The sequence below is a fragment of the Lissotriton vulgaris genome, chromosome 4_1 (assembly GCF_964263255.1).
Source record: "Lissotriton vulgaris chromosome 4_1, aLisVul1.2, whole genome shotgun sequence".
Lineage (NCBI taxonomy): Eukaryota > Metazoa > Chordata > Amphibia > Caudata > Salamandridae > Lissotriton > Lissotriton vulgaris.
In genome coordinates this window covers 1593562863-1593577784 of record NC_141691.1, presented here as the reverse complement: position 1 = coordinate 1593577784, position 14922 = coordinate 1593562863, and the positions used below count along the sequence as shown (strand labels likewise).

The 14922-nt window shown below is 45.9% G+C and overlaps 1 protein-coding gene across 1 annotated transcript in view; it reads left to right on the top strand.

Annotated features, from left to right (window-relative positions):
• Nucleotides 1-14922, top strand: part of ARFGEF1 (ARF guanine nucleotide exchange factor 1) — a 1029389-nt gene that overhangs the window by 271846 nt on the left and 742621 nt on the right. Inside the window, exon 2 of the mRNA XM_086918014.1 lies at nucleotides 12316-12346. Within this exon, the coding sequence (XP_086774140.1) occupies nucleotides 12316-12346 (31 nt within the window). The remainder of the gene's footprint in view (nucleotides 1-12315; nucleotides 12347-14922) is intronic.

The window sequence follows — 14922 nt, the reverse complement described above, 5'->3', positions numbered from 1 at the left end:
TCCAAATGAATACGATCAATTTCTCGTATTTTTTCAGCAGTTTCAATTTGTGTTACTTTCCAAGCTTCGTTTTAAGCTGCGTATATACCGGCGTATATGAAACGTTTTATGATGCTATTTGCGAGGTCCCAGTAAGAAATCTCGCAAGTCAGCACCTTCTTTAAGTAAAGTGAAGTGTTGCCTAATTTCGGGTAGTGTGGATTTCTGTAGCCATTCGAGGCATAGTTTTCCTACACTGTATGTTGTAATTATCCCTGGATGATGTCTCTGGGAATATCTTGGGTCTGGCCTATTCTGTTTGAACCCCTGTATTTTGTTCAGGAATCTATCTTGACAGTTATTAGTGTCTGTGGGGCAGATCAACCATTTTCTCCAATCAGGATTTGTTCTGTTTTGTTTTAAAATATAGGACACGTCTAACTCCTCATCTGTTGTGTTATTTCTATCAGGCATAGGCTTTGGTATAAGCGGGTTGTTTAAATCTTTTATCTTGGCTAGGCCAAGACAGGTTGTTTGTTGAATGGTATCATTCAGGAACATTATTTGTTCTGGGATCATGCAGGCTCTGAATAATGATTCTAAACCTTGTACCTGCCAATCTTTTGTACCCCCAAACAGTTTTTGTCTCAATGTTGTTTTTCCAAAATTCAAAACCAAATGTAGACATTTTTTCATAAAACTTTTCTGAATAAATCAGTTTAGTATTTGTCAACATGTTTTTCATTCCTGTCTTATTCATAATTTTAAAATAAAATGTTTCTGGATCAGTGACATTAAACCCTGAGAAGTACGGGAATTTCTCATAAAATGTTTTCGAACTGCCTTTTAGGTGGAGTCAGACAATGTTCCCACTGATTATAACTGAACACATTTCTAGGATTATCAGATTTATGCAAATAATGATGCCCAAAATGATTGAAGCAACAATACATTTCTTCATAATTCGATGAACCCTGTAAATAATGATGTTCTGTAAATTTTGCTGACATTTCTAAATCTGACATCATATCCATACTAATATAATAAAGAGAGAGCCCAAACCTTTGAGGCGGGTAATTTCAGGAACCACAGCACCAATCACAACACCCAATACAGCATTGGAAAGGGCAGTTGTGCAGAAGGACATAGGCTATGCAGACGCCCACCATATACATTTAAAAGGTAAAAGAACCGTGCCAGCAAAGTAGTCCCTTGTGGGCGTGTCTGCGTTGTGCTGTGGGCGTGGGCTGGGGGCATGACAAACGCTGGGGGCGTGTGGTGCTTTCCGCCCTCCTTGCCATGTCTCATATTGTGTGCTAATCCCACCCTGCTCCCTTTAAATACCCCTGCACCCCATAATCATAACCCACCCTTACTCCTTAAAATACCCCAACACCCTTAAACACTAACCCATCTTAACCCTATAAATATACGTCACCCAGCTGCGAAAAATGACTATTCATGTGTACCCTTATGCAAATGTATGTCAGCCTCTATCAAAATGACTCTTTGTTAATGTCCTTTCATTACTAATCATGCCAATTGTTATGATGCCAGAATTTTTGATACGCAACCTCCAAAATTCCTTTCTGTTTAGGTATAAATTCCTTTTTGTCTGGATCTATCCCCAAAAATGCGCCATGTTGAATTGAATGCAATTACTGTATTGTACTGTTCGCTCATTGATAAATGTCAGTAAAACTGTAATTGTACACTGTTACATATGCACAATTTTGACAATAGTTGCCCCTCGAGCGCATATGAGCAGTAACCAGGTTATCCATCCCACTATTAGGACCGTCTGCGCATGCGCGATCTGTAATGTAAGAAATGTAAAATGGCCGATGCAGAAGGAGCTCTTCCAGAGTGCTCCTGGGGTAAGGGATCGCAATCCGCGTAAATCCCTGATAAACCTCGCTCATCGAGCCCAACGAACAATCCTTTCAACCAGGTGATTGTCTCCTTACCTCCGCAACTTCGCGCCTGGAATCCACGGACACTCACTGCGAGGTTTTTTCGAGCTTCCTTGCTCCAGACTTCTCGAGGGTCGCTTACTCGCCAAATTGCCCTCCTCAACCTGAGGACTCCCGCTATCCCTTTCGGAATCGCTCTGCTCGTCCTTGCGGGCCCGCCACCCATCAGCCGGTCTGCAGGGACTCCACGACCGGAGGCTGCCGCCCACGCCCCCCCCTCACCCCGACGAGGCAAGGACCCACATATGCTCAACGACTCAGCACAATGCGAGCCGCCAGGGCCTCCGTCCCCCCGAGGTGGTCCCGAAATCGGCGTCGCACTACAGGAAGGAGAAGAGACCTAGGCTCCGTCCGATTCGACCCTTGAGAAACAAGGTAAGGGTGGCCCCCTGCCCCCCTCCCGCTACAGCAGTGACTGTGATTGCGCCGACCAGAGGTTCAACTACCAGCCCGACCTGCACCTCTCCTAGGCCTTCTCCCAGCATCCTTAGACCGGGGGCTTCCTGCCTTCCACTTCATTGCTCCAGACCTTTTCCCGACCCCCCTTCTCCCGTTCTTCGCCCACTCTTGGGGCACTGCTGCCGACGTCCGGGTGCTCACGTCCTTCTTCACGGACCTCCCCCCACTGCAGCCACCAACTTCACAGCTTCGGCTGTGGTCCAGGGGAACTGATTGTCCGCGCCCCCAGCTTCTCGCCACAATGATCCGGCTGCGAGGCATGAAAGGAGAAGTTAAACGGCTGACTTGCGCCACTCGAGCACCCATCAGTGCTCATTTGCTTGTGCTGCCACTCTACATTGTGCAGCTACTGCAGTCATCTGGGTGCATGTTGCAGACTTTTTGTCATCGAGCAGTTGCTGATCCATTTATTTGCCTCGTGCAGCTCTGTGGCTGCGAGGCTGGAAAGTATATTTCATTCTGATTCGAGTTCTTGCTTAAACCACCAAACCTTAAACATCAAAATGGCCGCGAGGCTAGAAAGCGAACTTCTTTGCTGATCCGAGTTTCCTGTTGAAACAAGCAAACCTCAAACCTCAAAATGGCAGCCCCTGGACATCAACCACATAAAGAGGACTGCTTTTTCAAACCAACAAGGTCCCTTAACTGGACCCCAATCAGGCTTGTCCTCAACCAGCTGTAACAGAAAGAGGACTGCATAAACCCAGTCTGTAGCAACAGAAAGAGGACTGCACAACCCTAGTCAACAGAAACAGAAAGAGGACTACCCATCCTTACAATCTGGGGCGGCCATCTTGAAATGGCACTGACTGTCTGTATTAACCCACAACAATCAACCATGACAATCTTGTATCCCCTTCAAGCACCACTATCCTAACGATTATGGCCATAAAAACTATTGCTCACTGATCCGGGTTCTCACGGATGTGCCCATCCCAAGCCAACATGATGGGCCCGGGTCTGACTGCCTCAGGGACAAACGCTTACATCCTGGTCTACCCCCCCAAATCTCTCAAAAACCGCCACAAAAGCCTTCAAACAACTCACCCTGAAAAACCATCCTGAGGCACTGATCTCCGACATACGTTTTTGTGCGGACCATCATCAATGACCTCATTTTCTACTCCAGAAGAATCCCCGCCTGGCGCAATACCTTTGCTTTATTCCTTAATGTACGCTTTTCCAGGAACATTCCCTACGGCACTAAGCTCTCAATAGGGCCCTCAGCAACCCTACGAGCTGACCTCACCATCACCCTCTACAAAAGCGGCATTGTACGGATTTAAGCCTCAACAAAGAGCCTCAAGAAATTTTCAGATCTTTATACCACTCTCCGAAACCATGTGCATGACACTGGGACGCCGACCAACATCCGGCCTGACGGTAACCCGTCCCCCCCTGCCTAATATAGGACACACTAATCCCCTCACTACTCCTATCAACCTCCCTATCGCCATGGACCAGAGACCCGTGATTTCCCCTCCATGCTCCTCCCTCGGAATCCACTGTTTCCTTCACAGCACACCTCAACCCCATCAGTCTTCCTACAACCCCCCGAAAGAAATAAACCCTGGACCCTTGGTCCCCTCCCGCCATGCTCCCCATTCGGACTCTAAGACCACCACGTCCTCAGCGACTTTTTCTGTGACAGGTCAAGCCTGCCCCGCTAACACTCAAACCACCCCTTCCATGACTCCTAGCACAAACCACCCTACCACTCAATCCACCATGACTCCTAGCACAATCCACCCTAACCCTCTAACCCCCCCTCCACATATATCCACTCTCTGCACTCCAGAGCCTCCAAAATAATTCAGAGCTTCCACTCCTCCATCCTCGACCTAACATACCTCCTCCACCTCGCCAAACTCTCCTTCGCAAACCTCATGCCTCCGCTGTCTCCCTCTCCCATCCCAGAGCTTCACAAACGCCCGCTACCGACATCCTTAAGGCATCGTCGCCCTTGCAAGCACACTAGCTGTCTATCTGAGGAGGAAATCCTTGACCTCGCCCGTTCCTACAACTTTTGCCTCGTCACAACCAATTCCCTAGTCCTCACTGAAAAGGAAATCCAGGATATTCTCAAGGACTTCAATGCAGCCCCTATCTCTCCCTGTCCACCAGGCGCGAGTTCCGCACACCCCATCTGCACAGTCGCTATCGACCCACACAGATCGCCCCCCCTCCGTAATAGAAGGGCGGTCAGAAGCAATCTTGCACCTGTACCCATGTCTGCCCAGACTCCCGCTACCACCTCCCTCCCTGGTGTGACGGGTCTCTTAATCAACTGCTGCTCTGCAATAAAGCATGCCACAGATGTTGCTGCTCTCATTCTGAACAATAACACTGACCTAGCCATCCTAACTGAATCATGGCTTAATTATGCATCATCCCCATGCCTCGACCTCCTAGTCCACCACCAATTTTAGCATTGCCAAACTAGACACACCACTTAACTAAAAAGGTGGCGGAATCACCTGCATCTATCGCTCAAACCTCCTTGTCACAGAGCTTCTAATGGATGCCACTGATTCCTGCGAATATCTAGCCCTCTCACTCTGCAGTAACACCACACACCTATGCAACCTGCACACTTTTTACCACCCACCAGGCAATAATGATCAATTCACTGACTACCTCATGGAAATTATCATGGCTAAGAACTCCCCCAACACCAAAGACATCTTCCTCAGTGACTTCAACCTGCACTGGAACGACCTTAAGGATCCTCATGTCAACGCCATTAAAGATCTCATGACCGATCTAGCCCTGACCCAAGCTTGCCCACTCCCAACCCACTCGAAAGGGGCCACTCTAGACTGGATCATCTCTAAGGAGAAATCCGTCAAGTTAATATCCACTGACCCCTGTGACTGGTCAGACCACCATGCCATCGCCTTCCTTCTACCCCCCACCCTCAAGACATGGGCTCCACAACCTGTGCTCCCAAAACGCTGGGTCAGAGACACCAAAAACCTAGACCTCAATGAACTTGAGACCCGCTGCAAATCCGACCCCCCCCCACTCCCCAGATCACATCGGTCAATGCCCTCAATAATCACTACTCTGTTACGATGTTGAACATTTTGGATGACCTAGCCCCTCTTAAACTAAAAATAACTCAAGTCAAAGATAGAAACCCATGGTTCACTGGTTTCCTCAACGACGAGAGGAGATCCCTCCGACAAGCCAAAAGAATCTGGAGACAGCACCCATCGCCAGACAAGAAATGCTTACAACAAAAACAGTTTTTTAGAGCGGAACTAGGAAAGGCCCAGAACAGGCCACGCAAACTCTTTGATATGATCAACCTCCAATCGAACAAACTGTCCAAAACAGCGAAAGAAAACCCCAAGTCTCTCATCTCCTCCGAGGATTTCTCCTCGTTTTTCGCAAACAAAATCAAAACCTTAGGTACCGAACTCAAGGCTGCCTCACTCCCCCCACCGAACCTTGACCTTCCGCCTCCTCAATCCCTACCGACACTGACCTCACCCAAGAATCTAGCGCACTGGTCCGAATTCTCATCCTACGATGAAGACTGTCGCAAATATCCTTTCCACCTTGAACCCGAACAACCATTTCAACGACCCGCTCCCCTCTAACTGTCCTGCGACCGCTGCCAAATCCATTATTCCTTGCTGGTCTGCGATAATCAACGCCTCTCTCCGGCAGGGATCAATCCAGACCCCGCTGAAAGCTGGACAAGTCCTCCCCATTCTGAAAAAGGCGTCGCTGGACCCAGCCTCCCCAGATAACTTTAGACCAATTTCCAACATTCCTCTCTTAGCTGTATTTGAACACACTTTTCCAGCACTTTAGCCAAGTCACCACATCAACAACTTCCATCTACTTGATGGCTGCCAATCCGGCTTCCGACCGGGACATAGCACTGAAACCACCATGCTCCACATTGTCGATGATGCTCTTCAAGCCCTTGACCAAGACCAAACCTGTCTCCTAATCCTCCTTGATCTATCCTTGGCCTTTGATACTGTCAACCACGAGATGCTACTCAAACGCCTCAAATTTAGGATGGGATTAGATTGCACAGTCCTCGATTGGTTTAGTTCCTACCTCCAAAACCGATCTCAGAGATTCCTAATCAATGGCGAACTTTCCGCCCCCGCCGTGGTCACGATGGGAGTCCTTCAAGGATCAACGTTGTCCTCCACCCTTTTTAATCTCTATTTAGAACCCCATGCCGAAGTCCTTCGCACTGCAAATATTTCTTTCCTTATGTACGCTGATGACATTCAGTTATACATAAAAATCTCATCTCTTGCTGAGATCCTCACCTTCAATCAGGCCCTGAAGCTGACCGTTCGATGGCTCTACTCCAACCAACTCAAACTCAATGCTAATAAAACGGAGTTCCTTCTAATCTCCCCGCCCAAGAGCAACTCTGACATGGATCAAAGCTATCACAGCCTTAAATTGTCCCCAGACCATTGTGGACTCGGCCAAATCGCTGGGAATTACCTTGGATTACAACCTAAACATGCAAGACCACATCAACTCAATGGCCAAATCTGCCAGATTCCACCTGAGCTACCTATGGAAACTGAAACCCTTTCCAGCTGCTCCCGACCTAAAACTTGCAGTCCAATCATTAGTTAGCTCTCGGCTGGAATATGGTTACTCCACTCTCTCCGGTTTACCCAAGGTCTCTCTGGCACCCTTAAAAGCCTGCCTCAATGCAGCCGCCAGATTACTTACAGGTTCTAGAAAATTCGATCACATCACTCCTCACCTGAAAGCGTTGAACTGGCTTCCCCTCTAGGCTAGGATTCACCTCAAGCTGGCATGCATCATGCACAAGGCCTTACACTCTAACTCCCTGGCGTATCTAGCACAGAAGCTTGTGATATCCGGAGGAAGCAGAAACTCACGATCGGCAAATGCCTTCCTACTCCGGCCTGCACGCTTTAAGAAAAAAAGCTACAATCGGGCTTTCACCCGGACTGCTCCAAGAATATGGAACTCCTTTCCATCGACATCAGAAGAATCCCCTCCTGGCACGCTTCAAAAAAGAGGCCAAATCCTTCCTTATGGGTAAATTCCTTGGCTAAACCCGCTCCACAGCCACGAGAGACTTAGTGCCCATGTGATATCCTGCCTATTGTATGATCCTCGACTCTGTAAATTACCCTGTTGTATAGTTTTCTTTTTCCGTCTCCTAATGTAAAGCGCCCCTACGATATCCTGCCAATTGTATGACCCTCTAATCTGTAAAATGATCCGATGTACAGTTTTCACCCTTCCCTCTAGTACCCAGCACCCCCTCCCTCCATTGCACAGTACCCTTTTGACACCCTGCCTACCATATGACCCTTAGATTCTGTAAAGCTCTCCAATGTACTGGTCTTCTGTGATAACTGTCTTTTCTGTATTACTCTATGAACCTGGAAAGCGCTCTGATACCCTACGGGTCAAGTTTGCGCTCTATAAAACCTTAAAATAAATAAATAATAAATAAATACGTCACTCCCGGAAGCCTAAAAAACCTAGGCACAGCAAGCCCCGCGTCCGCAGCTTTCAGCATTAACGGCAGCCGGCAGGATGAGAGACACTCTTCCTGGCTTGCATACAAGGAGATTCAGTAAGTGCCCCGCCCTCCGCCACCTCATTAATAAGGCCCCACACTGAATACCAAACTTATTCAACATGTAACACGCGTCATCATATTCCAGATCCAGACCTGAGGCCAGAGTCCGGGATCTATAGGGAGAACTATGAACATGCCCTGTTTTAGTCGGCAATTCCTTTACTAATGTAGTCGTGCCTTACAGTCACGCTACTTTATTCCGTAATTTGTTTTGTTGTTTGTGGTTTTTTGTAGACATAGATAGCAATTCCTGTCCCTTTCCTCCACCATCATGACTTCGCCTTGAATAAAGGAGTGAAGTAAGCAGCCCATTTCCTGCTAGTACCTTAGTGTTAACCCCTTCGATGCTTATGACGGAACGGTTCCGTCACTAGCGTTGGTTAGGCTGTGCTGATGACGGAACTGTTCCGTCATGACCACACCCGTTTTTCGAATCTTCAGCACAGCGCGAAAATTTGCGCCGCGCTGAAGAGGTTAAAACTGAGTGTTCAATGGGCGTGTGTATACATTATTATTATTTTTCTTAGACCAAGCTTGCACGCACGATATCCCAATCTTCTTAACTACGATTTACGAATGGACAATCTTTGCAGTTGTTAAGATCTACTTACCTACTGGAGAAGTAAGACATCTATACTTCCTTATTATTATATAACCGGATTAGATTGACTGTGACCCAGGAAGCGTAACCCCTGTTCTGTTCACCACAGATCTCCTCCAAATAGACTACGTGGAGACCAACCCTCCCCCAAACAAGACCAAGACTAAAATCACATTACTCCCTAACCAGTAAGTAGTGGCGCTAGCACCCCCGCGTTCCCTAGCTCCTCTTCCAGATGGTAGCCATACTGTCATATACTTTATAACTTAATAACGCATTTGTCACGGTGTAACATTTCAGTATTGACTAATGGTATATACTCTAATGTCATTGAACTCCTACTAGAGCTATTTGTGGCTCGTATTCATGCGTCATCACCCCCGCATGCATTCATTGCCTCCCAAAACGCTGCATGGGTTGACTACTGCAATCAACATTAATATTTATATATGACTAAGCACTGGGAGCACATTGGCACTGTATTCAACTATTAAACTAACTGACTGTCCAGTAGGGTACAGCGCTAATATATGCTCATCTCTTAATCTAGTTTCAGAACGCTCACCCTGTCCTGAAGATGATCTAAAATAACTAAAGATCGAAACGTCGTCGCCCCCCTGTTGAAAATCCCCCCAATTGTACATATTGTTTGGGATTTCCTTTTCTATCTGTCTGATATTTCGTATACTGTCACTTTCACTGAGTCACGTTACGCATCCTTGTCACTTATGTGAGCTCCTGAACGTATTTGTGTAAATACTAATCTGCATATTACTGTGATTAAATATATACATTTTGCCCTATGAATGCTGCTTCCCAAGCGATTTATTCATTAGACAAAATAATATTTAACCTTGTGTTACTGGACCTAATTAGGCCTCCTCTGAACCACTGTCTCTCTCATAAATATTGAACCCCTGGTTCATTTAACGGGGTACCCTTGTTTCCCTAACCTACCCTCTCTATCTTGAGCCAGACCGGAGTGTAATCCTGGTTCGGCAGGATCCAGTACATTACCTGTCTCCCTATAAATGCCATTTGAAATGTTCTAAAATCTTCCAGGTTCAGGACTCCTAGTTTCTTATCTAGTTTTAGTTTTTTCAGGCTTATCCTTGGTTTTTTGCCTTGCCATAGGAATTTATTTATCAGTCTGACCGCTTTAAGGTGGAAATCGTCTGCGAGTGTAAGGGGGAGCATTCCTGCCAGGTAATTGATCACCGGGGTGATCATCTTTATTGTGTCTATCCTCCCCCACCACGTTATGAATTTGGGAGACCAGGATTCCAGGAGCCTTTTTATCTTTTCTAGGGTTAGTTTCTCCTTATGGTCGAGAGTGGTTTTGAGGCTCTTGCTGAACTGGATCCCTAGGTACTTGATGAACCTGGGTTGGCACACTAATCCTGAGCTGTCGATTGCTTCACTGGTGGTGTGTACGTTTAGTGGCATACACTCTGACTTTTCTCGGTCTAGTTTGTAGCCTGATAGGGCAGAGTAGTTGCCTATGGTGTTCTGTTCATGAGAGCAGCAATAGAGGTTTTTGGGTTCTCTGTGATTAAGAGAATGCCGTCCGCATACGCTGCAAGCTTGGCTGTGGTTTTATTGATGGTGATTCTTTACATATCTCTTTTGGCTACAATGTCTCTGATCAGGGGTTCTAGCGCCAGTAGGGACAACGCCTGGGACAGGGGGCATCCCTGTCTGGTCCCTCGTTAAAGGTTGAATTGGTCAGAGACTGCTCCATTGATAGCTATCTGTGCCCTGGGATTTGTATATATTGCCATCACTTTTTTCGTGTAGATATCACACAGGTTATACACCCTCATACAATGCTCTAGGAAGGGCCAGGACACTCTGTCGAACTTAGCTGACTGTTCCAGAACGTGGCACAGGAGTCTTGTGTTGTCATGGGACGTACACTTCTTCATGAAGCCTACCTGTGCATTGCTTATCAGTTGAGGGAGTACCTTATTAAGCCTTGTGGCTAGTATTTTGGCATAGATTTTACAATCTATGTTAATGAGAAAGATGGGCCTGTAGGTTTAGGGTCGCAGTGCGTCCTTGCCTTCTTTGGGGATAACTATTATGTTCGCTTCTGCCATTTATTTAGTCCCCGTTCCTGCAGACTCGCAGTGGTTAAAGACTTTTTTCATAGTTGGGATTAGAAGTGTGCGAAAGCTTTTGTAAAAGGAGGCCGTGTATCCATCTGGGCCCGGCGCCTTGTTATCCTTAAGGGATTTAATCGCCTGCTCTATTTCGGATGTATTTATCTCCCTACCTTAGTGCCTGTGCTCTGGTGCTCGATATCTTGGGAAGGTTTAGTCTGTCCAGGTATTCGGAACACCCTTCCTGGTCTAGTGTCTCGTCCCTTTTGTATAGCTCCTGATAGAACTCAATGAATGTATGCAGGATATCTTTGTGATGGGTGTGCGTGTTATTGTGTGCTGAATCCGTGATGGATGAGACGGTGTGCTGTCTTTGTTTATGCTTCCGGTAAGAGGCTAGGATTTTCCCTGCTTTGTTTGCCTCGCACAGGTTAATTTGTTTGTATTTGTTTATCCACCGACCAGCCCACTCACTCAGTATCTTGTATTCGTATTTTTTCCCATCGACTCTTTTAGGGTGTTATGGTTATTGGTGTCCTTTATGTGGGATGTTTCTAGGCCTTTGATGTCCTTCTCTAGTTGCTCTAAGTGTGCCTTAGCTTTCTTATTCTGTTTGGCTTTGATCTCTATGAGTGTCCCCATGAGTGTTGCCTTAAGCGCACTTAAGTTTGTTCTAATTGCTCCTTGCCGGACACGATTGCGCAGGAGTATCGCCTTAGTAGACTTGCACTGACCATCGGTTAGCGGTTTTGTGATCCTGCCTCCATCGGCGCCTTAGCTCTCACACCACCGCATCGCCCAGACCACGGGTCCCGGGAGCCATCTTGGGGGATCGCACAGTCTTCGTGTCCGCTACCTCCGAAATCCTAATTTTCTATCCTCCAGCCCCAATCGGTTGACTCTCGTTCAGCACATCTACTGCTCTGGCAATTCCGATTTCTTTTGGGGTGGTTCTTTTTTATGTTTGTGGGGTGCTTGCATGTGTAAGTCTCGCTTTATCCCAGGGTGTGGCGGAGCGCTGGACTCGGGCAACTTTCCCCATTGCCGTCCAAGCCACGCCCCCCAGTTTTTTGTTTATGACTGTTTGAGTTTTATCAGTTTTGCAGAGTGTGAATCGAATCTCTGTAAAACTAATACAACTCAATAAACAGTAATAACAAAAAAGTATTTTATTTCAGTGACTTTTAATTACATTTTTTCTCTAATGTTTCCTTTTTGTGTTTATCCCTTGCCCCTTTTCCGAATATGTAGTTGCGCCTGCCTGTTCATTCCACCCCCTCTTTCTGTCTCTAATTACCCCAGTTGCTGCTGTTCTTCCTTCCTGCATCCTCCTGCCACGCTCTCTATACACTACCTTTCTCATTCCCTATGAACAGTGTACGTATATACAGTTAGTGACCTATGCATTGCTTTTCATGCCACAACTAAATAGAAAATGCTTTATTCATGATTTTTAACCATGGAATTGTTTTCTCCAATGTTTGCTTATATAAATGAAAGCTTGCAAACAAAGTGCAGCTGTGCTATGGCCTTCAAAACAAGGCTGTTGTTCCAATTGTGATTTTAAATCGAGTTTTTCTGTTTTATTTTTAGATGAAATCAAAGACGAGACTGGAAAACAAAGGTATGTTGTACTTGTTTTTGTGTCCTGTTCAGTAATTCTATTCCCTTGGTTAAAGATTAATTGGACTACTTGTCAGGCTTATCAAAGATGAGCACAGTGTTCCTGCAGCGCAGTATATTTTAGCATGAATCCAGTGTTTGCACCAGACCAACCTGTACATATGATGTCGGTGGTAACCACTTAACTTATTTACAGAAGAGTTCATGAACATTTTTTTAAGTTATTAGGCTCAGATGTGGTATGCAACTCCTTTTTTTAATATTACATTTTACAGTCAAGAAAACCATCACACAGTTCCAGGTTATTTTATCATTGCATATATTATTCTCCACTTTGAAAAGAGGCTTTTGATATAAACTAATTTGCCTCGGGAGATGTTTGGTATGAAAAATATGCATTGCTTTGAGGCTCAAATGTACAAAAAATCCTCATTATAGCAAAGTTCACCTCAGTTATTTTCTCAAGACGTACTACGGTGATTTATGCCACGGTACATTTCACACCAGCATAATGTTTACTTGCCGTTCTAAATACTTAAAGGGTTCACACGGCGGCCATTAATTCTCACATTGAATGTATGAAATAAATGTCGAAATCATTACATACAGCTGAATATGTAGAGTTAATTTCGTAATTTCTGAAGCGAAACAAAGTTGGTGTGGAGCCTCACAGCTCCACCTACCAGCATGCAGGAGTACTGATTTACAGATTTTCCGGATCCTGACTGGCGGTTTGTGAATATTCCCATGGTGAGAAACGTGAGGTTAGATAGAGCATCCAGCAGAAAGAGGGCAAGGGAAGGTAAGTAACTTGTTCTGTGCACCTGAGCAATATTCAGTATTCATAAAATTGGATGGTATCCCAAAGGGTCTTAAAGAAACCTCTGTGGGTGCATTTTTTCCTTTTGCCAGAGTAAGCAGTTTTGAACTTCTGAAAATTCGTGTGTTCCTTAAGTGGTTTATGACCAAGCAGTAGAGCATCAGGAAGTTTTGTTCTTGGCGTGCTAATATCCCACTGTTGCCCCTTTCTGAAACTTTCCGTCTTTTAGTACCACCAGAAAATATCACTGCTTGATCTAATTGATCCTCCTGGTCTATATCAAGAAAAATATATTTTCAGATATTCCCGTCAATATCCTGAGATTTATTGCTCAGCAGGTTAGAAACAGTGTCTTGAAGTCAAGCAGGAATTGCTGCAGCCATGGTTCTTTGACTCTGGAACGGGGCAGAACAGGCCACAAGCCAGTTGTCATCCGTGTACAACTAGTGCACGAGGCTGAAGTACTTAATAGCTCCAAGGAGTGGATGCCTGTAGGCAAAAAGAGACCAACAAAAATTCCTGGGGAATGGAATTGTCAAATGTCTGGCTGAGAGGGAAGAATGGACTGGCATATGTTTAGGAAAGATTTGAACTAGGTAAAGAAAGGGCCTGATATACAGTGATCATCTCTTAAGCTCTCAAGGAGTACCCAATCATTGACTCTGTAAGACTAGAACTAGATCTGCTGCCCGTTTAGAATGGGAGATCTTGCGAAAGAAAACATTTGTGTACCATTCAAATGCTGATTTACCTGCTCCCAACCCTCTGTAAAGAGGGAAGAGCAAACTGCGTGCACATTGATACTTAGGCCATTTTCTTGATATGACCGACGCGTATAAGTGCTGTACTAACTGTGCTAAGTTCTGATAGTGTCAAATCATAGTATTGCAGGTTTTCAGAGAAGTGAAAGTTACACCCATCGAAAGGTGTTTATCCCCATTAGCACCATGGAAGCTCTGCTAAGAGGTGACAGTAGAGTCCCATCAAACCTATTGCAGATCTACTTAGAAGTCATGCGCCGGCAATCTGCTGATAAGTGCTGTAGTGTCCCATTAAAGCATGGTAGTCCTTACAGGAAGTGCTGCTGATGTCTCATTGGAAAAATAGCAGGCCTGATGTGGAATTGCAAAGAACGCATTCTGCAGTAATAATAATATCTTATACTTGAGGCAACACTCTTAAAATGTGCTCTCTGAAATAATGAAACTGAAATAAACACATAAGCATTGTAACAGAGCCTTTTTAGGTCTAGCATGCCAGAAAGATCGAGCTGTCTGGTAGCGAAAAGACATATTGTCAGCTTACAGTGTGCTTAGAGCCCATCCATTGTTCACCATTGGTTGACTGTTATCAAACTAATTTGCTTACCTTTTATTGGTTAGTCTGTCTGGGTCTCCTTCCTCGTCTTGTGTTTGCCTCTTCCCCTGAAGCTAGGCATCATTACTTGTATCCTTCTGCTTAATTCTCAGGCACTGCTTTTTAGGTCTCGCTGGCGTTGCAGCGCGAAGCGCTGCCGCCAACGAGACTTATAGCTGCTGTGTTTGACTCCTACGGGAGACAGACCTGGAGACAGATCTGTGCACGAGCAGACACCGTTCTGTGAACGCACGGGAACGCCAACGTGCACGCTCACGGCGTCACGCTCCTGTCCTCCTGCGTCTCTTCTGAGGCGTGCTCCAGGCCGACTTGCGGTGTGCGTGCTCCAGCGTTTCTGTGGCCCATTTACAGCAGCATGGTACCAACGGGCTTGGGGGCTG